Below are 25,149 nucleotides of genomic sequence, written 5' to 3' on the forward strand. Positions count from 1 at the left end.
CTCTTTCTTTCTTTCTTTCTTTCTTTCTTTCTTTCTTTCTTTCTTTCTTTCTTTCTTTCTTTTAGCATTTAGTTGTGTTTTGTCTTTATCCAGTTTTTCAGGTTTATGGCTACCTGTTCTGAATAAAAAAAAAACTAAAATGATTATTTTCTTAAATTTCCATGCAAGATCACATAAAGTCCTCCCCTTACACTTAAAATATAGCTAGTTGGCTACTTTAAAAGTGGATAAGTGATGTGTCTTTTGACTTTACAACAATAACTTGTAAACATTAATTTTAAATAATTTTGACTTGAATAAATGTATTTGAATGTATTTTACACTTTTTCAGAGTGTAAACTAGTATCAAAGTTGAAAGGTGGGTATATTTTCCTTAGGCTTTTGAAATCTAGAGTTAGTCAGTGATATTTTGAGTAGTTCTACCTTCAATAAATATGTTCCTTAAAATAGGACACACACATGCATACACACACACACAGGGTTTTATTTTGTTTGAGACAGGGTCTAACTAAATATATAGCCCCGGTTGGTCTCAAACTTACAGTAATCCTCCTGTTTCAGGCTTCCAAGTGCTGAGATTACAGGTATGAGTCATCATTCCTAGTTTTGGAAGACATATTTCAAAACTTAATATATCCAACCCTTAAAATATTTTTGGGTAGAATATTATACTTTTAAAACATGCTAAAAATGTTTCTGTTAACACTTGCACAGTGTTTCTTGTTCATTGCTTTGAGCTTTGGATTTACATGACTTATAAGCTGCTTAGTGATGTCATAATGATAGTGGTCATAGATTACAACAAATGATGTTTTCTGCTATGGTTTGGAGTTAGATGCACCTCAGAGCACTCTGGTAACAATGAGCGGTAACAACCCTGCCAACTGAACTCAAGTGGACATGTTCTTTCATAGCAGTCGCCGGGCATGAGGGGTGAATCACAACTTGAGTGATGACTTTTGTGAAATGAACTTGATTAGTAATTGGAATTTAATCACTGCTTGGATTGAATAAAGCTGGTTTATTACTCTGAGGTCAGGAAATAAATGGTGAGTTGAGCTGATGACACCTATTGTAAATTTTTATGGATGTTGTGAACACAAAGATTTTAGTTATAGTTTTTCTGTCTATAAGAAATATGGACCCTGAGAAGATAATTAAGATATTAGTCTCTTTAGATACTGTTTTACTGGATTATAGCTTAATCGGTTCTTAAAAATTATTCATTAAATAAGAATATAATCACCCACATAACCTTTAAACTCCAACATATTAACTATTATTACTGATTTAAGGATTTTCATATTTTCTGCTTTAATCTTTAAAAATATTCAGAGGAGAGCAGTTTATTATGGAAGATCATTAATTAAGAATGAAAGTACTGGCCATAATGCCACCTGCCTTTAATCTCAACAGAGTGGTAGGGGCAGTAGTATTGTAGCCAGTTGAAGGCAGGCTAGGTTTATATAGTGAGTTCCAGGCCAGTCTGGACTACATCTTGAGATGCTGTCTCAAGAAACCTAAAACCAGACCAAACCAAAAATCCATGCTCAATCACCTCCTACAAACAAAACACAGAATAGGAAGGACCACCATAATAACACCATCAAATTGCTTTTTATACTTATATTCTATTTTGCCTATTTATATTTGAAGTGGAATGTCATTGCTGTCTAGTTGGTGCTTTCCACCTAGATATGTGTTTTTGTTATTAAATATTAACCATATGCCAGGTTTTGTACTACACCACGATGCTATACTATTGAACCAGAAAGTGAAGGTCCTTGCTGTAGTGGAACTTACATTCTCCAGGGGTGGAGATGGGCAGTAAGGAATACATAAGAAGCTAGTTCAGTTGGTGTTGCTTACTGGGAAGAAAAGGAAGCCAAGAGTATGTCAAGCAGCTTGGTCAGAGAAGGTGCTGACCTACTTCACATGAAGAGAGAGGTGTATGGGTTCCAAGGTGGGGCTCAGAGAGTTTCAGGAATATCAGAACCCAAGCAGTCCTGAGCCCTATGAGCAGGGATGTGAGGTGAGGAGGGCCTGAGAGTAATGCAAGGCTTTTAAAAAAGGGAGTGGGATTAATTTTGGTTTGATTTTCTGTGGTTTAAAACAAGGTCTCACATATGTATCCTTGGCTGGCCTACTTGCCCTTTAGACCAGACTGGCCTCAAACAGAGACCCACTTGGCCTCTGGTTTCCTAGGCATCAAAGGCATATACCACCACACTGGGCTGGATTTTTTTCTGTGAAAGGAAGTTACCTGAGTTAGGTCAAAGGAGATGTTGCTATTCATCCTTTCACTCAGTGCTTGAAGCTGGCTGGCATTGCTTTGTGTACTAGGGACAGGTAGTGGACATTCTCTGTTATGATTATAAATCACATGTTGATTGTGTAGGGAAAGGAATTGTGAAAAGATAGAAACAAGAGGAGCAATGAGAAAGCTGGTTTTTGATACCGTTGTTGTTATTAGGTAAGAGATTTATATTAGAGCAGTTAGATGCGGTTTTGAGGGAAGAGAATAGGTTCAAAATATTTGTGAGAAATAAAGCTAATAAAATTTGCTGATGGTTTGGAGGTAGCAGACAAGGGAAATGAATCTAAGTGAGCCCCGAGTTCAGCTTCAGTAAGTACAGCGGCTTGTGGTTGCATTTCTCTGCAGTGTGAACTGTCGGAGGCGGTGAGGAGTACTGGGGGAAGTTTAAGTGTGAAATCTGATGTCTGTTTTAGAGGTCAGGCGAGATGTTGAGTGGGGAGTTGGTATAAAAGTGTAGGTCAATGTAGGGGTCACTGGATCTGGAGAGAGAGGAGTTGAGACCTGCGTATAAATGGTATCAATTATGGGAGCCGGGTGAGTCACACGGAAAGATTATAGAAAAGATAGTGGGGAGTATGGAGCAGAGACCAGAGGACTGAGCTGAGAGACACTAGTGTTTCTGATCAGGTAGAGGAAGATGAATGCTCAAAAGAGATTAAGCAAGAGAAGCCTGGGAAGTGTTGGAGTAGAATCAGGAGAATGTGGTGTTTGGTCATCAAAGTCTCATATGTCTAAGGTAATTTCAGATAGGTGAGAAGAATATGGCTGAATGCTACTGACCACTGTCAGTGGGGGTTTAAAATACTAAACTGGCAGAAATTAGCTCATTTCGTTGCATACAGATTGAGATTCAAAAAATATTGGCATCCTTAAGCTAAAGACACCACTTCCCTGGGCTTGCTGGCAACCTCCAGTTTCAAAGTAGAGAAGTGTCCAGAGTTTGCCTAGGACTGAAGAGTTTCTTGGGATGGATGCCTTGACTGACTGCTATTTCTCAGAGTATCTGCCTGCTGTTAACAGTATTCCCTCCCATTGGAATAGACTTCTCCTTCCCTCCTTCTCTCCTTTTCTCCTTTCCTCCTTCCCTCCTTTCTTCCCTCCCTCCCTCCTTTCTTCCCTCCCTCCCTCCCTCCTTCCCTCTTTTCCTTCCTCCTTCCCTCCTTTATTAGAACAAAGGTTTGCTATGTAGCCTGTGCTGTCATGGAAATTACTATGTAAACCATGTTGGCCTGGAATCATAGAGATCTGCCTGCCTCTGCCAAACACTGAGTTTAAAAGTTGATTGGTACTTTTATCTCACGCTTTTATTAACTGTTTTCCGAACTGATACTTGTAGCCTTTTACTACTCTGTGGGTTCTTCTTTTTCCCACCCGTTATCCCCCCATTTCACCCTCTATCACTAGATAGGAGAGAAAGGATAGATGGGAAAGAGAGACAGAGATCTCTTAAGCCTATTTATTTCTTCTTTGAGCACAACTAATAACAAATAGCAGCCAAACCCCTTGAATGACGACCAACCACCAACCAACCAACCCTGTCTCTTGCGGCATTTACATATCCTCTGAAAAGTTTCCAGAATTCCAGATTATCACACAATTGTAGAAACTATCTGTAGCTGGTAAAACCATGCCTCTGCTAAAGCACTAGGCAAATCATAGTCAGCTGCTTTGGAGAGTCCAAAGCAGCCTCATATCTTCACACCTGGGATTAAATCAAAAATATTTTCTTATATTATTTCTGGGTTTTTAAAGAAACTAAAATTCCAGAATTCTCACTACATTTTCCTCCTTCTGTTTTAGCCGATTCTTGTGCTGAGTCTAGAAGGAAATTATAAACAGACATTTTCAATGAAATAAGTCCTTTTTGAGTCAGTGGCCAAGGTTTTCAAGAACCCTCTCCTGTTCAATTCAAATCTTTATCAGTTTTGATGGTATCTAAGGCTTTTTTTCATCTCCTGTGGGACTATAATCAAATTCATTTCCCCAATGCAAACCTTTCACTGGCTTCCATTCTGATGTTAATACATCCTTATAGTATATAGAGTGATTTTATTCCACTATTTTTTCTATAATTTTGGTGACTCTCTTGCTAAGTGTTAAGGTTTTCAGTTCTTCAGTTTGCTCCTTGACTAAAATGACTTGTACATTTTGCTGAGGAGCCTTGAGCTAGGCCCCTGTTTTGTTTCCCAGTGGCAAGAAATTGCCTCGCATAGCTTTTGGATCTGCACACCTGAACCCACTGATGGCCTTTGCATACATACCCTAGGAAGACTAGGCATTCTTTCTGCTTTACAGTTAGAAAAAAATCATTGCCCTTATAGATATCTTGTTTACAATATTTTTGCAAATGACCATGTTTCCTACAATTAAAGCACTGGGCATTTCAAGATCTGACACTTTTGGTGGCTTGGTCACAGTCTCTTTGCAAATGACCATGTTTTCCATAATTGAAGTACCAGGCATTTTGACGATATTATACATATTCCTTATCCACTTGTCCATAGGTGCTGTTTATGTTCACATTTTCAAATTCCAAGGTTTCTGTCAACACCTACCTTGATCCGGGTCTGGAAAGGGCTTTGTTAACAGCTGAGACTAATCTTTGTGAAAAAGCAGTGAAGGCTTCTCCAGAGCTTATACAGTCTTTATAAAAAAGGTGGACTTTCAGCTTTTCTCTAACCTGACCACCTTCTAGCACAGATTCTGTCCCTCTTTTCTCCTGTGGGAAACTCTCGGGTTCTTCAACTTTGTGCCAGGCTCTTAAAGCTGCTAAATGACATTATTCTATAATATCATCATCAAACTGAATCAGTTCCTGTATACCCGAGTACTGCCGTTCACCTAGCAACTGATCTTTTACTGTATCTGTTCTTCTTGCTCTATTTTACTGTTCAATATTCTTGGCTTTTTTTCTCCATCATGTTAACCGTTGCAATTTTAGCTGGCCTATAGATTAGCTGTTAGCCAATCCCTTGTAGTCTTTGGGACTAATTCTATTTTGGATAGCCCAGTTACTTAGAATTTGTTTCACATAAGGTGATTTCATATGAAATCATAGCCTCTTTAAAATGCCTTCGATCTATCATTTCTTCAGGATGCCATTCTATCTCATTATAACCTTCTTCCATACTATTAACGTATGTTGTATGACTACTGAGAAAGCTGGTGGTGATCTCATAACCAGGGCTGCCCCTCCTTCAACTCTGGCAGTGAGATTAGTTCAAAATTAATTCACTTTTGAAATGGTCTGGGACTGTTTCATCAGATTGCCTTTCTGCTTTTTCAGCTTTTCGCTGACCCAGATACCCTCTAGCACAGTTTCTTGACCTCTTTCCTCCTGAGGGAAACTCCCGGATCTCTTGCTCAGTCACTAGGACTGAGCCTTTTTTTTTTTTTCTCTTCCTTTCTGGTGCTTCTTACTTCACAAGAGCTTCCATTTCTACCCTAAACCTCTCCAGTTGCACCACCAACTCTGCAACCCTTTCAGAAAAGAGCGTAAAGTAATGTCTTTTGTTTTGGTTTTCAATGCCCCTCACCCATTTCTACCTGCAGTTTTCCCAATGGTTCAGTCATTCTTCCAACATTTTTTTTGAAACAGAATATATGAAGAAGAAAAAGAAAAAAAAAACAGAAAAATCTCTGGGAGCAAAGCAGGTGATATCCCAGTATTAGCAGCCACATAAATTTTTTCTGGCATCTTGAAAAAAAAATCCATTTCTTTGTGTCATACCATTTTATCTATGGCATTAGAAATAAATGTCTCATTTTTATCCTTAAGTTTCAAGTCTCATATTTAGGTGTCACTTGTAACTAACCTTTTACTATTTTGTGAGTTTTTCTTTTTCCCATCCTTTATCTCCCTCCTAGATAGGAGGAAATGGGTAGTGGAGGGGGGGGAGGGGGAGGGGGGGGGGGAGAGAAGAGGGGGGCGGCCACGCCGGGGGCCCCACTCTCTGAATCTAATTTCTTCTTGTTTCTTCTTTGAGCACAAACTGCAACCCAACCCCCTTGAATGACCAACAACCACTAAATCTGCCTGTCAGGGCATTTACATACATACCCTCTGAAAAGTTACCAGAATTCCAAATGTCACACAATTACAGAAACTACCTGCAGCTGGTAAAACCATGCCTCTGCTAAAACAGGAGGCAAATTATAGTTGGCTGCTGTGGACAATCAAAAGCAGCCCCATATCTGCACACCTAGGATTAAAATGAAAATACTTTTTTAAATAATATTTTTGTGCTTTAAAGAAGCCAAATTCCAGAATTCTCATTACAGATCCCTTCTTTTGCTTTTTCCCAGTGTCTTAATTAGGGTTTTACTGCTGAGAACAGACACTGTGACCAAGGCAACTCTTATAAGGACAACAATTGGGGCTGGCTTACAGTTTCAGAGGTTCAGTCTATTATCATCAAGGGGAGAACATGGCAGGATCCAGGCAGGCATGGTGCAGGCAGAGTTGAGCCTTCATCTGAAGTCTGCTAGCAGAACACTGGGTTCCAGGCAGATAGGATGAGGGTCTTAAAGCTCACACCCACAGTGACACACCTACTCCAACAAGGCCACACCTATTCCTACAGGGCCACACTTTCTAATAGTACCACTCCCTGGGCCAAGCATATACAAACCATAACACCCAGTGATTAATTATAAATTTACTAGGTAGTTCTAACTTATAATTGAGATAGTTGATAGGATTTTAGGATACTGTAAAGAGAATGAACTCAGAAACTTTATCCTATGCCTTTATTTACATCATGGGTGTCAAGTGAACAAAATTCGCTGATAATAATACTTAGCTTTTTTTAATATTAAAAGTCAAGGGTTCACAAGTGAACTGCAGCTTGTAGTTATCCTTAGAAGTGGACTGTGTGTCCTGTTTAAAGTTTCTACCAGGTGGATGCATTGATTTGTGGAAGAAAATACTGTGCTGTCTGCCACAAGAATCCCACATGTGGCAGAGGTGCACTGAGTCTGACGTTTTTCTAAAGTTTTCTTATCACTACATATCCTCTTTTCCTAGTTGAAGAATAAAGCAATCTTCACTAGAAACTAAATGCTTAAATTTAAGGAACTGAAAAATTATAGATATTTATATGTTCTCAGAAGTTTTTATTTTTTCATTTAGATTTATTATTCATAGCACTTATGTTCCTAAGTATTAGAAAACTAAGAGTTATTGAGGAGAAACTGGCTTATGTTGTCAGTGTAGGCTAAACCTAATAAAAGTAGCCTTCATAGTACTTTTGTTTGAACAGTTTTGTTGTTTAGGAACATTGATTTTAATTTTGGTGTTTATCTTCTGTGGACAGACGTAATTTGCTGTCATAAAGGATGCTTTCCTCACGAGATGACACTGTGAAATGGTTATAGTCCAAGGCAAGGGCAAGCCCTTGAAGCACTATTGCTGTGTGTGTGTGCACATGGGGTGGTTTCAGTGACAGCATCTCGGGGATTGCCAGTTACCTCAGCTCTCTAGTTCCTCATAGAAATGGAGGCTAATAAGAAAAGTACATGGTTCTGACTCCGTGTAGCTGCCAAAATACTTGTTGGAACATGTGCTTTCACATAACCAGAGGGTAGGTGTCTGCCCGTCCATTACTTGATATAGCTACCCTAACCTTTTGATTGCTTCCATTAAGAAAAGACACTTATGAATTAACAATTTCTTTATGAAAGGTAAATACTTATTATTTGATTATTTTTAAACAGAGCTGTTTTAAAAACTGACTAGATCTACATTGCAGCTCTAATAGTGGAATTGAAAATAAAATTCACAGTCATATTCAAAGAATCTATTTACAGAACTGGTTTTGGTAAATTATTTGCAATATTTAGTGAAAAAGAACTTTCAGTGTTTTCATATTTACATTTCATTAATTTTGGTTGTTTGAATGAAAATGGCTCTAATAGGCTCTAGGAAGTGGCACTATTAGGAGGTGTGGCTTTGTTGGATGAAATGTGTCACTGAGTTTCAAATACTTTGATGTTTCAAATGCTCAACCAAGGGCCCCTCTGTCTCTTCCTGCTGCCTGCCAATCCAGATGTAGACCTCTGTTCCTTTTTCAGCAGCATACTTTCTGTAATGGAGTAAACTTCTGAACCTGTGAGCTGGCCCCAATTAAATGTCTTCCTTTAGGAGAGCTGCCACGGTCATGACACCTGCTTGTAGCAATAAAAACTCCAACTAAGATATTAATGTAATCTTTATTTTAATCAATTAAGCAATGAGTTACTCATTTTTGTTTTTATGAGACAGGGTTTTTATGGAGCTTACTCTTCCTCCATTTGCTAAGTAGAAGATTACAGGAGTATGTCAGCCACTATTCCTGGCATTTAAGTTTTATTTTTAATTGGGAATAATGCATAAATTTATCAGCACATTTTAACATTTTTGACTTAGTAGATACTGTAGAAATATTTAATCAGGGTGATTAATATTCTTTACTTTTTTGTGATGCTGCTGTCAAAAATCCATCCTTTATATTATTATATACAACAAGAGTTGTATATAATAATAATATTAGCTTGTCATCATGAAGAACAAAATTTCATTAAGGCTACTTGTCAAAGACTAGCTTCAAAACCACAGGTAATCTGAGGAAGGCAGTGAGGTGTGGAGTTGGCAGTTGGAGTTGGTGCTGATAGCAGCAACAAACAATTTACAGGGTCAGCAATAGTAGTGCTGGGCAAAACCCAATTATCTGGGGCTATTACTCTCTGTGGTGGGTGAGAAACTCTGAACTCTTTAATTCTTATGGGGCTGACAAGAAAAAGAGAAAAACATCATACACACACACACACACACACACACACACACACACACTAGATGAAGCAAAGGGGGTTCCAACAAGTGTTCCAAGAAGCAAGCTCCAACAGTTTCACACATACACATATATACACATATACACACACAGTTGATGGGTGGAGAGAAACTCCAATAACCCACATGTTTATTTTCTCTCTTTGCCTTTTTATATCTTCTAGGACAAAGCTCTCTATGTAAGAAGAAAGATTACCTCATTCAAAAGCAAGTAAGATGTAGCAGAAGAGAGAGTTACAGCAGGATTATTGATTATAAGTTCATAGTACTTGTTTTATCTATTTTGTAAGCTCATTATAAGTTCAAAGCAGTAGGTTTTTTTATTTTTTTTATTTTTTTTATTTTTTTTTTTTTGGTTTTTCGAGACAGGGTTTCTCTGTATAGCCCGGGCTGTCCTGGAACTCACTCTGTAGACCAGGCTGGCCTCGAACTCAGAAATCCGCCTGCCTCTGCCTCCCGAGTGCTGGGATTAAAGGCGTGCGCCACCACCGCCCGGCGGTTTTTTTATAAAAAATAGAATTACATATTGCATACTCCTAGTGCATGGCCTTACTTTATCACAGTGTACACCTGTGGCCTGATCCTTGGACCTGACCTAGAGTAAATGTTTTCTTTGATCATTAATTTGTTCCAAGCCTATTTTTCTTCCTAGTTCAGTTTACATGCTTGTAGTTCATGAAAACTCACTGTACTCTCTTTAATGAGCAGGGGCACATTCTATTCTTGAAAGTAACTTTCTTATATCTTTCTGGCAGTTATTCCAAGTTCCTAAAATAATTAGAATCAAATCAGGAATTCTATGAAATCATTAATTCATCTAAATACTATTATTTTATGAAAGTTCATCTTCATGTTGATCTGTAGGAAATTTGCCCAATAGGTGAGAACCAGGAGTCAGACCCCACAGCAGATGGTTGAGAGGCACCATGTGGTTGCTGGGAATTGAACTCAGGACCTTGGGAAGACCAGTCAGTACTCTTAACCACTGAGCCATCTCTCCAGCCCCAGGAGTCAGTCCTAATAGTCTATAGGCAGAAAGGATCTTTGTTTGCCCAGTCATACCATGTCAGAAAAATGAGGAATACATGAGAAGGCATAGGAGCAGCAAGAAGCAGCCCTGGGATGAAGCTCCTGGTGCTGTGCCTCTCCAGTGTTCACTCATCACAGCCATGCAGAATGGTGTGGTGTGCCATCTCCAGGAAGCTCATTTGCCCGCTGTAGCTCCTCCTGCATGCTATCTTCCAGCTACTGTTCCAGTGTATGTGAAACGCTGTACTTTTGACCAGCGTGTTGTCTTTCTCTGCCCTCTTCCCCTTTCATATTTAGAATGCCACATCTACTAGTTACTCATTACTTTAAAAATTGACCTAAATCTTTACATGTAAGAAGGCCAATTAGCTTACAGATAACTAGATTTTGATGTATTCACTTTCTGACGAGCTAATGTGTTCATGTGAACAGACCACTTTCTGGTTGGATGTTACATGGTTTATCTTAACTGAGTGAAGAGCCATCTCCAAAGACTACTTAATTCCCATTCTGAAACTGATCTTGTTTTATTCTTAGCTTTACTTTTCTCTGACCTAGAATTTGACCTTCAGTCACAATTCAAGTCTAAATTGAGCTTTCAATCTCTTTGTGATTGGAGGAACAGACAGCCTCTTAAAGACCCTCCCCTCTTTGCCTGTGTGTTTTTTTTTTTTGACAGTTTTAAAGGTGTGTGTGTGTGTGTAGGTACATGCATGTGAGTGCAGCTATCTGAGGAGGACAGAGGGAGGGAATCTTTGAAACTAGAGTTAGAGGAAACTATGAGCAACCTAACATAGGTGCTGGGAAGTAAACTTGGGTCTTCTGCAAGAATAGCAAGTGCTTTTAACTCCTAAGCTCTGATGAATATTTAATAAATATACTTTAATTCTTTGAGAATTTCACATACAATATTCATGCCTTGTTTCCTTAATTCCTCCAATATCCAGCCCCTAACTCTTCTACCTGCAGAAAGACAGATTCCTCTCCCCCCCCTTCTCCTAACTGGCCTTTAGTACTCTTTTTCTTTATAAAAGTAGTCCACTGAATCCTGTTTGTGCTGCCTGTATGGGTGTGGGGCTCTCCACTGCCACAAGGTTGACCTGCCAATGTCCACACCCGTAAGGAAAACTTACTTTCCCTTCTCTGTATTAAGAATGTTTTTCTATATGGTTTGTGTGTGAGAGACTTTTTATGTCTTTTGACTTATTCGAGACTACTTTCCATAATTCTTAGGAATTTTCATCATCAGCTCTTTAACTCTTTTAAATTATGTTTTAAAAGCTACTTTGGTAAATATTTACTGGTATTTAAAATAGATATGTAAATGCATACTGGATTAAGGGGTAGTTGAAAACATCTTGGATTTTAAAATAAACAGAACTTCCTAACAAAGTTCTTGTTTTAATCCTTCTAAAGGGAAGGATATTTTTGTAGGTGTAATCGTGAGTCTTCCAAAGTTCTAATTTTATTTAGTGAACATTTATTGGGTATCCAATGCTTACAATGATTTCATTTGTTGACACATTGCCTGAGTGCACAGGTCTCGGGCTAGTTGGGGACACTTAGATAAAAAGGTTGTCATTCACTTTTCAGTTTGGTGAGGCAGAAGAAAGTCATGTGTGTGAATTAATACACTTTACAAAATGGTGTGCTGGAATTTAAACCTGATTTTGGGAGTGAGGAAAGTCATTTAATCTAATGGAAGAACAAGGAAGAAAGAGCAGTTAAGCCTTTTAAAGAGTTCAAGGGACGCAGTTGGAGTTACAGAATAGACTCATCTGTGTGTAGGGAAGAGGTAAGTGTGCCTCGCTCTTCTGGTTTGTGCGGGAGCTAAGATGGTCAGGGAGGTTGGAGCTGCAAAGACTTAGAGGATGAGATTTCCAGTTGGTGAAGAATTCCTGAACAGAAATTTACTTGCCGTGCTCTGAGGAACCCATAGGCTGTGTCAGCTGGAGACTTACACAAACACACTTGATTCCAACTTTTGATAGAAGAGTAGCAGCTGGTTTGGCAGAGTTACTCTATTAGAATCGGAGATGGCTGGGACTGATTATAGGTATCCAGTTGGAAAGTATGATTTGTGACGGGATGGGAGTGGATATGGTATGTTGTAGTTACTATTCAGAAATGCCCTGAAGAGTTTCAGATTGCTTGGCTGTATGGGTTATTCCAGAGGCTGATTCTTGGGACTGTGCCATAGATTGATTTCTGTGGATGAGAAGGGTTAAGGGAGTTGAAGGCCACTGCCTGAACCTCCAATGTACTTTGTTTAGCAATTCTGAGTTGTTTAATAATGTACAATATTTTTACTTATGTGGTATAGCTCCAGTGTACTTTGATATTCCCCCCCCCCTTTTGTTCTATTTTGTTTAAAATATTGGTGTCTGAGTTGATTTTAAGACCCATTAGTGGCAAGCAGCTTGTATTTTGAAAAATACTGTGGTGGAGGTAGAGACAGGATGATTAAGAGTTCAAAGAGCTCAAGACCATTCTCAGCTGCCTAGTGAGTTCCAGGCCAGCCTGGGCTAATTAGGCACTACTTCCCCCCCCCCCCCCCCCAGTCTGTAATTTATATTTATGATTTATACTGCACATCCAGCTTTTAATGTTAACTTGTATATTTGCTTTATCATGTGCTATGCTTGTTTTCTGGGGTTTAGTGTTGTCATCAGTTGAGAAGAAAATTCATTGTATCCTAAGTGCGGTTACAAGTAACATACATTTGGAAGATTTGGTACTGATTCATTTATTTGATTTATTTGTGCTCAAACTTCAGAAAAAAAAATATGGTAGGTGACTCTTTTCAGTATTTCAGAAGTTGAAATCAGCATTGAAAAATTGAGACATATGCTCTTCCCTTCCAGTGTGTAGGGTCTCTTAGAGCAGAGTGTCTGTCTGTGATAGAGGAGGCAGTGCCCCACTGGTACTCTTGTCTCTGCCTCCCCAGTACTAGGCTCACATGTGGGTTGTAACTGGCTTTTGTGTGGGAGCTAGGGCCTGAGTTCAGGTCCTCATGCTGTGCAGCAAGGACTTTACTGGTTGTCTTAGTCAGGGTTCTCTAGAGACATAGAACTTAATGAATGTCTCTCTATAGTAAAGGAATTTTTTGGAATGACTTACAATTTGCAGTCCAACTAACTCAACCATGGGCAGCTGTGAATGCGAAGTCCAAGAATCTAGTAGTTTCTCAGTCCTAAGAGGCTAGATGTTTCAGCTGGTCTTGTGTATAAGCCGGAATTCCAACAGATGTGCCGGCAAGTAAGTGCAAACAGGTGAAGAAGGGAATCTTCCTTCTTCCATTGTCCTTATGTGGGCTTCCAGCAGAAGGTGTGGCCCAGATTAAAGATGTGTACCACCACTCCTACCTAGATTTGGAATTTATTCTGGCTCATGCTGGCCTTGAACTCAGATCTCGTTGCCACTGTTTCTTCTTTAAATTTGAAATATAGTTCCCATCATTGGCCTTCAATATTCTCTGAGCTCCCAGGAACGAGTATTTGGAGAGGTTTTAGTGGTTGAAGGTGCTGGTGAATTACTAAGCCAATTCCAGATATTTAAAAGATTCATCCTTATGCTTCTGCTCCTCTAGAACCGCTCCTGATACCAACTTCTGTCTTAGTTAGTGTTACCATTGCTGTGAAAAGACACCAGGACCAAGGCAACTCTAATAAAGGACATTTAATTGAGGCTGGCTTACAGGTTCAGAGGTTCAGTCCATTCTTATGATGGGAAGCACAACAGCTTCCAGGCAGGCATGGCACTGGAGGAACTGAAAGTTCTACATCTTGTTCCAAAGGCAAACAGAAGACTGGCTTCCAGACAGCTACGAGGAAGCTCTCTCAAAGCCCACTCCCACAGAGACATACTTTCTCCAACAAGGCCACACCTCCTAATCGTGCCACTCTATGGGCCAAGCATATTCAATCCACCAACCACACTGACTGAGCCATCTCCGTAGATATTAACTTTATCCATTTTTGTTTTCAGGTTATTTTGTATGTATTCATGTACAATTTTGTATTTTTGACAGTCTCATATCTAAAATGTATCTGAGCATTTCCACCTCCAATTCTTCCCTCCGACTTGTATCCAATAGTCCTCTAACATGTGCCTTTCCCACCTTCATATCATCATTTTTTATTTTATAACCCTCTGGGTCCGCACATGGGCAACCCACCAGTGGCCACATCCCAAAGAAATGCGTCTTCTCATTCTTTAGCAGCCATCAACTGCCAATAGCCCCTCAGCTCTTAGCTAGGAGTGAAGCCTCAGAAACCCTTCCCCCATCTATGCTAGAGCTGGTGATTGACTTGGTTTTCTGCAGCTAACTATAGCTGCTGTGATTCATGAATGCAGTGATGGTACCATGCCTGGAAACCAGTGTTTCACCAGTTTTGTATTTCTAAACACTTGAATTTCGGTAGTTTGATTAACTTTTGAATATATCCATTTATTTCATAAGAGCAATAACTTCATCACTTAAGTGCTAAAGTCTTAGGATATTCTTTCATGAAAACCTTACTTACTGGCATCTTCTGAAATGGCTTCTTATGGTAAGCATTTTTTTTTTTTTTTTAGAGGAAATAAGGCATTTTTCAAATTAACTAAATTTAATTGTAGTAATTTTTTTTGTTTGTTTGTTTTGTTTTTTCGAGAAAGGGTTTCTCTGTGTAGTCCTGGCTGTCCTGGAACTCACTCTGTAGACCAGGCTGGACTCAAACTCAGAAATCCGCCTGCCTCTGCCTCCCAAGTGCTGGGATTAAAGGTGTGCGCCACCACCGCCCGGCCTAATTGTAGTAATTTAAAAGAAAATAAGAGCACGACAGTCAGAGCTGTCACCAGCTATCTTGACAGCTAGAGAAAATTCCCAGCAGTGTTTGGATAGGATTTGTTCTGGTCCCTTTGTGACTTCTTCATTCTATTCTAAAATCAGACTGAAGTAAGTCTTACTGCCAGAGGAATACAGGGACTGGTGACTGTGGTGGGCTGTGAGTTCTAGACAACTTAAAATCTGAGGTTGCAAATTTCCTCTGAGTCAAATTCATCCTACTTAAACTGATAGTGTAAGCATTGTAGATCTTTATTACTATAATACTACTGGCTTTTGCATTTATTTCCCTATTTATGTGTGTGCATTTGTATGTGTGAGAATACACCCAACCCAGGTCAGATGCAGAATTCAAATGATGGCTTATGAGAATTGGTTCTTGACTTCTACCTTGTGGGTTCTGGGGATCCAATTCAGGAGGTCGGGTGTGCTGGCAAGCACCTTTCCTTGCTAAGCTATATGGTCAATAGGCAAAGTTCTGTTCCATTCACCCCTTATTTCATTGAAAACATTTGTCAAAGAAATGTCTCTTGTGTAGAGATTCACTCTTTTGGGGGTGGGGAGTTGGGGTGGGGTAGGGTTTCCCTGTATAGCCTAGGCTGGACTGGAACTTGCAAACTTTCTTCTGATACTCCTGCTTCAGACTGGCAAGCTACTAGGATTATATCATGCCCAATTTTGAGTTCCTTTTTTCTGTTCTTTTCTTTTCCTTTTCTTTTCTTTCTTTCTTTTTTTTTTTTTTTGCAATGCAGTTAACACTGTCTTTAGGAGTATATGGGGAGTATTTTGTTCTTTGTTCCAATGACTTGGCTAGGCTGTCTTGAATTTCACATTAATTACATCAGTGAGCTTGAATTTTTTTTTATCATTTTTTTATCCATCTGTGTATTTCTTGGGTTTGTGTTTCTCTTTTTCTAATTTTTACTTTTTGAGGTGGCATTGGAATATATTTACACTCTTTTTAATGCTTTTAGGTGACAGTTAACAACTTCACTCATTTCATAGTGGACTGTTTTTGTGTTCTTGAATATAAATCCGAAGTGTAGCTTATAGGGTTGCAGGCTACTGAAGGAAATGATGAGGTTATGTATCTGAGTAACTAAGTAGAGGCCTTAATCTACACAGGAAGTCCCTAATGTAATGTGGTAGCTGGATCTGACGTCAGAATGCTGAATACGTAGTAGGGACTGCCTTCAAAGTTCATCTTTCCTTGTACTAGTGACATGCTACGTGTAGTTGAAGCTCAGCCAGCTGACTAAACAGAAGGATAATGATACTCAGCAGTATATGGTGCCAATAAGCATGGATATTTGGCAGGAGTACTTGTGATATTTTAAATTTATGACAAGCTTATCAGAATATAACACATTTTATGTCAGAGAACACTTGTATTCTTTCGTTATTCCAAGATACAAGTCAGAGTTTCTAGAAGTGAAGGTACAATATTTTAGACTTATTATTATCTTTTTTATATAGATTTTAAATATTTTAGTATATGCTAGATTCTAGGTATTGAGGTTGCAGTCATTAGCTCTGGGAGTCTGTTGAACAGGTAATATTGAAGTACAGTGAGGGAAAGTGTAGATTCTGCTCATTGTTCTCCTAGAGTGTCCCTAGTGTTTTCCAAGGAAACAGATCCAGTAGAAAATGATGATTCTGGAGCTGGCTTAGATGCATGCTGACAAAGACCCCAGATCTGGTGAGCTGGCAAGCAGGAGACTAAACATGCTGAGGATATTGTTCTAGTCTTAGCTACAAGGCTCAACACCCAGGAAGGACTGATGTTCCGATTCAAGTCTGAACACAGGAAAAGCCAGTGTTTTAGTTCAGGAGTCAACAGGCATGAAAAAAAGTTCCCCAATTAAGTTTTTTATCTATTCAAGCGTTTAGCTGATTGGATAAAGTCTGCCCACATTGAGGACAGCAAAGTCATTCACCATGTCTACCAATGTAAATGTTACCTAAAACCAAGAATATCCTCCCAGAAATGTTTGTCCAGGGCCAGTGAATGGCTCAGCAGGTAATGGCACCTGCACCTAAGCCTGATGACTTGTGTGTGTTCCCCAGGACCCACATGGTGTAAGAGGAAGCAGTCCCTGCTAGTGGTCCTGTGACCTGCACATAAACACGCCGGTTTGTGATGCATGCGCTTGCACACTTGTACTCATAGTCTTTCTCTCTTTCTCTACCTAAGTGTAGTAAAGTTTGTTTTAGGAAATGTTTGTCCAAATGTCTAAGCACCCTAATGGCCCAATGACACAGTCAAGTTCACATACAAAATTAACTATGACTCACATTTGACCTTGTCCAAGATCGATCTACCATATAGTTTAAACTGAGACTGTTTTACTGTGGAAGAACACATTTAAACCACTTGTCTTTATAATCCTCAAAAAAAAATTCCCCTTAGTAAGATGTTTAGGAAGTATCATAATCATAATTACCTTGACTTGCTGTTACATACTCTAGGATGAGCAATCCTTTCTTCCAAACAGAGGAATGAATGAACAGGCTAAATCATTTATTATGAATCAGTTGAACTTTGAGACTGTTTTACTATAATAGCTAGAATTTTAGCAAAAGCTAATTGTTTTCTGTTCTAACTCTGTGGTGAGTTTTGTTTATTTGTTTGTTTGTGTTTGCTTGGTTTTGATAGTGGATAAGTACATAGAAACATATCCAATTTTGAAAGTGTAAAATCCAGTGTGAAGCTTCGAAGCTTTGGAATGGCTGTTCTAACTGTATAAATGTTCATTGAGATCTATAGACTTTGGGTTGGGTTAATGTTTTGCATTTTTAATTTGTTTTTTACTTGAAACATTTAAATGAAGTTTTAGTAAATGGTTTAGCAAAAGATAATTAAAGAAACAAAATAAATTCTTTTAAAAATAAAATTGTATTTGAAGTGGCTAGGTTATAGTAGAAACTTTATTTTTGAATCTTTCATGATAAGCTCATTAAGTTTCTTTTGGTCATGTAATAGGATTCAACTAGACCTTCCCTAAAGTCCAGCTACAGCTAAGGCCTGTGTATGGAATCAGAGATATCTGCCTGAAATGTTCTAGGACAGATTGTTGACATTTATAAGATATGATTTAGCATTTCTGCTTTCTTTTTGGTCTACTTTAGAGACCCTGTCTTAGTAGTCCAGGTGGGGCACTCCCTCTTTGTGTAGTTGAAGCTGTCCTTGAGTGCTTTGTCTCCCTGCCTGCGTTTCCCAAGTGCTGGAGTTATGGTTGTTATGCACCAACACATTAGGCCAAATTGGATTTTAGTTTTTTATTTTTTTGAGACAGAGTTTCACTAAGTATTCCTGGTTGTCCTGGAACTTGCTATGTAGACTAAGCTATCTTCAAACTCAGAGATCCATTAGATCTGCATCTCTCTGCCTCTGAATCCTGCAATTCCAGGCATGCACTATCATTCTCAGCCTCAGACTGTGATTTTAAGTCAGACAGCAGTCCATCTTTAGCAATTCAGGAACTTGAAGGAGAGAACATCTCTGCAGTCAGAATAACAGAGTCTGTATTCTCTTGTCAGCAATGGGATATGTAGTTTAGTTGTTGAACTTTTTTTCAGACAGATGTTGCACATGTCTTAATTGTCTGTTTTTTCCTTTATAGGCTCGGATTATTCATCAGCATGGTTACCTGGTAATGAATCATTATGGCAGGCCACAGCTGTTCCATCTAACCATCGAAATAACCATATCAGAAGACACAGTATAACGTCCGATAGTGGAGATACTGGCATTGGCACTTCCTGTTCTGACAGTGTGGAAGGTAGGCTAATGGAGAATGGCATGAATGAGGTTATTCAGGAGACAGTTCTGAAGATGATACGTTAGTGTTTATGTTGCTAGTAATATTCAGTATTGACATATATTAAGTATCAAATTCTCTGATTATATTCGGTTTCCCCCTGCATTAGAAAAAGCTTTTCATTTTCATTTATGGGTATTTTCAGAGCACAGTAAAGTTGATTAAAGATGAAAGTGATCTTCCACATACTCCTTAGCCCACACATATACACCCTTCCCTATTATCACTGCTCAACCAGAAGAGTACCTTCAGCATAGTATAGTGACTTCTACTGCCACTTATTGGTGTATTACTTACTTTCTGTTTCTTTGATAAGGCCTCATGACTAATGCAGTTTATAAGGGAAAGAGTTTATTTAGAGCTTACAGTTCTGGAGGGTTAGCATGTATGACGGGGGTTATGGGCAGTAAGCTGCTGGAACACTAGCTGAGAGCTCACATCTTAAGCCCTATTTAGGAGGCAGAAAGTGCACTGGGAAGAGATGGAATCTTTTGATAACCTCAGGCCTGCTCCAGTGACTTATTCACCCTCCTTTAACAAGACCATACCTCCTAATTCTTCCCAAATAGTTCTAACAAGTATTCAAATATTTGAGCCATTGTCATTTGAATGTACCACAATTGCACTTGGATGGTTAATTTTCATTGTACTTTCAGAGGATTTTGAATTATCTAGGAGATACACATCTAAGTGGGGGAGATCTTTCTTTTTTTTTTCTTTTGTGTGGGGGAGATCTTTGAGGATGTTTTCAGTATAGTTTAACTGAGGTAGGACGACCTGGGTCCTAGAATCAGTTTTTTTTTTTTTAAAGGAAAGAAAAGCAGTCATATGAGGATAAGAACATGAAAGATAATTCTGGGAGTTATCAGATTAACCACTTAAACAATTGTTAACATCTCGGCATGATGGCCTATCTTTAATCCCAGGACTTGAGAGACTCAAGCAGGCAGAGATCCGTGAGTTCCAGGTAGCCAGGGGCTACATAGTAAGACCTTGCTCCATTACCCTGAATTGTTAGATTTGGTAGAAGGCCCCAAGTAGCTAAACCCTAAATCACCATATCAGAACAATCTAGGAGACCCCAAGAGTCCTCAGAATGGCTTGGGTGCTGCAGTTCCAGCTTTGCAAGGCTGCTGTTAAGGCCCCATTTATATAGTCTGTGTCTATTCAAATCAGTAGGGAAGAGTCACCTTCATCTCCTTGAAGGTTTTAGAGGCTGTCTAAATCCAGGATGTTGGGAAGCCCTTTCCTCCGAAGGCCTTAGGGAAAAGGCATCAAGTTTTCTGGCAACCTATGGGGTCCTTTCCTGATATTTGTCTCCATTTCACGTCCCCTTTTTCTTTAGATTGTACTCTTTCTTTTCCTTATAAGGTAAATGGCATTTGAAAATACCAGTCAGTAGCATTTGTTTCTGCCTAATTCTATCTGATATATTCATTTTTATTTCACCTGCAAAAAAATGACTTTCAAATTAATTTATATTTACAGGTGTGGGGGTGGGGGAAGAACAGACACATAAACGAGAGAGAAAACTATTTTGTGTATCTTAAGTATGATATGACATATTAACAGACACTGTTCAATCCATGACATTTTATGCAGCTTATGAGGTTAAACAGAGAAGCATAAAAAGTGGTAGAGAGTAGTTTGAATTCAAGTGAATTGAAAGATAAAGCAGGGGCACTGGGCTTGTAACTTTTAACAATGTTTTTGGTTATTCTCATTAATAAACTCTATAAGTTATTAATAAACATGCTGAATGGCAAAGGTAACAGATCAGGGATTTCGAAGTTGCAGAGTGACTGTTGTTTTCTTAAGGTTGTTTTAAAGTTTGTGCTTTAAGCAGTTTGTTCTCTTCCTTAATTTTAGAGGTTCCAGTGTAATGCCTTCTCAGATAATGACTTGAAATCTAGAGAAAAATTATGTAGCTTTTGAAGGTTTGACTTAGAAGCTCAATAATTGTGTAGTGAATTCCTTAAGCTCAAAAGAATATTATATTAATCAGAAAATTATAGAACTCTCCAGCTGGAAGCCTTCTTTCCTCAGTTTAGCTAAGAGAACTTTAAACATATCTTCGGAATACCTCAGGACTTGTGAAGACTGGGGTACTGTTGTCTTCATATAAGTGACTAGCAGAACATCTGAACATTCTTCACTGAGAAGATTGTAGTTTCCATAATTTCCCCAAATGCTTGGATTTTCCTATATATTGTTATTACTGTTATCATTGTTGCTGTTATCAAACTTCCATTATTAGTTTATGCTTTCACTTCCAACCTACTTCATAACTGTAGCTTTGCTACTTTAATGAATCATAATGTACATAATCTGATTTGCAGGGTATGTGATGCTCATCTAAAGGGGTCCTGACCTACAGGTTGAGAACCCCTGTCCTAGAAGATAGTGTTATTTGTTTATTCTTTCTATATGGGTAAAATTGTCATGATGTGAAGACAGGGAAAGTAGGGCAGAAATTTTAGGAAGGGTAAGGAATATGAAGAATTGTGACTAAGAACGAGATAGAACTGATAGAAGACTGAATATGGGTAACAGAAGCTTGACATTCCTGTGGAAAATGAATCAGAATTGTGGCTTGAATGATGAATTTTCCTATCATGGTTTGGAAGAGAATGGCCTCATAGGCTCAGATGTTGGCACACTTGGTCTCTGGGGTGCTGCTTGGGTAAGGTTAGGCTTTGATGGTTCAAACCATGAGCCATATCCCATTCATGCTCTCTGCGTGTGCCTGTGGTTTAAGATGTGCGCTCTCCGCTTTCCGCTGCAGCCACCTTGCCTCTGCTCTGCCATTCTGGACTCATCCTTCTGGAACAGTAAGCCCAGATAAACTTTTCTCTTAGGAGTTGCCTAAGAGTACTTATTTAGTAGAAAGGCTACTTCCTTTTCTGATGTGACACTTGATTCTTGGCATGGATTCCGTCTTCTGAGTTGTTACTGTGCCTTTGATGATTCTGTTGCATGAGAGCTATTGCTGTGGTGTGACTCTCTGTGTTCTTTGGCAGATGTCTCCAAGTCCAAAGGTTGATTTATAAATGTCCTTTATCATTATTAAATTTGCTTCATGACATATCTTTTTAGTAAGGCCTAAAAATAACTACTATGGAGAATTGCTGTGTGCTGTGAGTAACCTCGTATCGAACATAGTCTATGTGTTGATGGTTGTAGTGTAATGTGAGCTTTAAAGTCTACTGTTTGCTGGATTGCTGTAGGACAGTGTCCTATGAAAGTGATGTATGTGCTCTACACACTCAATCCTTGGTACTGTAAATTGTCATCTATTAGCCAGAAGCCTGAATTTTTATTATTTATAAAATTAATCTAAGCTTACTTACCTCGCTTTTCTTCTTTTGGTATTGGGGATTGATCTAGGGCCTTGCACACATTAGGCGATGTCTGACTGTTAAGCCGTGCCCACAGCGAATCTACCTTTGTTCAATATGTACTACTGAACATGCATAGAACAACCTCTAGAGTAGTTAGCTCCTTTGTCTACTCTGTGCTTTTTACTATAGCCCCTACTTGAGAAGTCCCTCCCATGGCATATTGCCATATTAATTTTTTAGCAATATAGATTTTGTTTAAATGTTAGAAAGTGTAATCTGAACTTACTTGAAAATTTCAAATAAAACATTCTACAAAGTATTTTAATAAGCTTTCTTCAAGCCTTTTGATAGTGGTATGTCCAAATAATACTATACCATGTTTTATAATTCAGAGATTTAACCTATTATAATTTACTTAGGGTCTAATTTATTCCAGTCATTATTTCTCTTTGTAAGACAGTTATAGTTGAAGATTATCTATATACTAAATGCCAGTTCAATTTTTGAGTATAAATAAAACTACATGTATTAGTTTTTATTTTAATTCAGTGGTACGTTACTTTAAATACTACATGTGTAAAGCCAGTCAACAAACATTGAACTGTCCCAAACAAATGGCATGACTCTTGCTAAGTGGGTTTTTAGGCTGTTTATTTATCTGTAAAACAAAACAAAACAGCACGACCTCACTTTGACCTTACTATATTGTACTACTTTTAGTAGTCAGTGTTGAGTTATTGTTTAAGAATACTTAAGAGAAAGGTGCAGATAGAGTCAAGTTTTTGCTTTTGCCTATTGCCTATGCTAGTTTTTTTTTTGGGGGGGAGAGGAGGGGATGATAGGCTTCTCCAGTTAATTTCATTTATTTTAAATAAACAGATCCAAAATAATTCGTATCTTCATTAGTTGTTTTTACTGATAATAGGCCGGTTAACACTTTGTGTTTCCAGCTCATTCTGTATATTCCTATGAAAGGATCACTTGATACATTGTTTTCATCTTACAGCAAAATCTTGTGTCTCTGTGAGGTAAGAGTTTGCTTCCTCACTTATTGGCTTAGCTGTTACTTAGTGTCTCCTGTGTGTTAGATCCAGTGCTATCTAATTGTTAGAAGTGAAGCAGCTATTTTTCCTGGTTGTATATATATGGTCCATTGGAGAAAATAGCAAGTATTGTAATGTAGATAAGCAATCTGGTAAGTGAAGCAATGTTAGGAGGTAAGATAGGTTGTGCAGCAGGTGGCTGGTGAAGTATATAAACATCTGTCTTGTGCATTACAGGAGAAACTCACAGAATGATGTTTAAGCAGTCAGAAGATGGTAGGTGCTGTCTGGGCAGGCTTAATGAAATTCAGTATTGGTGGAGAGATCAGCTTGATCTTACTGGAGTAAGAAGAGTCCTGGGGTTTATGTGCTAATGTGAATGATAGATCATAGAAAAGCTAAATTGGATGTCAAGGGAGTGTTGATGTGTTTGAGCAGCAGTTGACAGAAACAGTAGCAAATGAAATCACTCAGGTGATTAAACACACACACTCACACACACACACACACAGACACACACACAGACACACACACACCCCAAAACCTAAAAACCATACCTTCTCCTCCAGCTTCCTGTTTTTGGGCAAGGTCTTATTTATCCCAGGCTTGGCTCGAACACAGTATGTAGCAAAGGGATTACAGGCATATGGCTCCCCAGTACTAACGACTTTGAGATATCACAGTGCTTATGGTCTTAACAGGAATGAAAATGGCTTCTATAAGCCAGGTATGGTAGCATACGTCTGTGTCAGACTTAGCAGCCTGAGGCAGGACGATTGTGAAATCTGAGCAGAATGGGATACAAAAAAAGTTTAAAATAAGCTTCACCTATATAATAGCTAGACCTTATCTTAAAACCAACTGAACAGAAAAGCCATATATTTGCAATATAATATACTTAATGCATGATTAAAATTTTAACTGTGAAATCCTGCGGTGAAATCTACCCATCTTAATTTAGAGCAGTTTAGTAATGTGTCCAGAGGTTCCAGTGTTCCAGCGGTGGAGCTGACATTGCCCACATCTCACTCTACAGTCTTTCTTTTGAACCCCCACGTGCCTATGCTTGGGAAGAACATAGAGTAAAGAAGGCGGGAGTATTGTCTAGTGTTGTCTACCAACATTGGATTGAGAAACAGCCCAGGATTCTCTTTTGAGTTCTATGCTTGGTTAGCTAACATAATCTGTGGGTCCATTCTTAAATTGGAAATGCCTGTAGGTCAAAGCACACACAAAATATGTAAGAAAATTTACCTAAAAATACAACTTACGTAAAATATCAATTTAAAAAAGGAAAGTATTATTTATGGTGTAAAAATGTTTTTCCCATATGTTACAGTACCCTATGATTATGGCATTAGCAAAAGGTTAAAGAAAAATAAAGCTTGTTTGTGAAAATGATTGTCCTGTGATTAAAGTGTTATTACAGTTCATATTGGCTAATTATGCTACTACATTTTAAAGCAGAATGTTTTAATTTGAGATTTAATTTTTAACTAAAAACTTATGATTATTATCTAGGACAGAAATTTTTTTGCACTTAATTCCTTTTTGTTATAGGAAGAATAGATCAGAAAAGATGCAGAGGAGGGGGTAGGTTCTATATAGGAGAAGATAGAATCAGTGTGCTCACAATTTTGAAACAAAGTTGAGATTTTGTTAAAACGTCAGAAATGTTATCTGAAATTTAATTCACTTACATTGCTAGGTTATAGTGATGTCCTTAAATGGTCTTTGTGGCCATCACTGGCTCTTTTATGGTTTCCTGAGCATTTAAACCCTGGTCTCTGGTTTGTAAAAGCACTACTTTCCCGCTGGTTTCCGATTTCACTGATGGAATTTAGACATGAGCTAGATTACATTGCAATGACTTCCATTTGAGATTTGTGACTACAGTTAGGTAATTTAAAGTATACCAGGAATTACCTTGTATTTATCTTTAAT

The 25,149-nt window shown here is 38.5% G+C and overlaps 1 protein-coding gene across 3 annotated transcripts in view; it reads left to right on the plus strand.

Annotated features, from left to right (window-relative positions):
- The window catches only part of Cep85l (centrosomal protein 85 like), a 112,624-nt gene that overhangs the window by 6,230 nt on the left and 81,245 nt on the right, over positions 1–25,149 (plus strand). For all 3 annotated transcript variants that reach the window (XM_028772602.1, XM_028772601.1, XM_028772603.1), the window contains one exon: positions 18,624–18,782. In XM_028772602.1, the coding sequence (XP_028628435.1) occupies positions 18,624–18,782 (159 nt within the window). The remainder of the gene's footprint in view (positions 1–18,623; positions 18,783–25,149) is intronic.

This window comes from Grammomys surdaster, unplaced genomic scaffold (assembly GCF_004785775.1).
Source record: "Grammomys surdaster isolate TR1022 unplaced genomic scaffold, NIH_TR_1.0 215, whole genome shotgun sequence".
In the NCBI taxonomy this organism is placed as follows: domain Eukaryota; kingdom Metazoa; phylum Chordata; class Mammalia; order Rodentia; family Muridae; genus Grammomys; species Grammomys surdaster.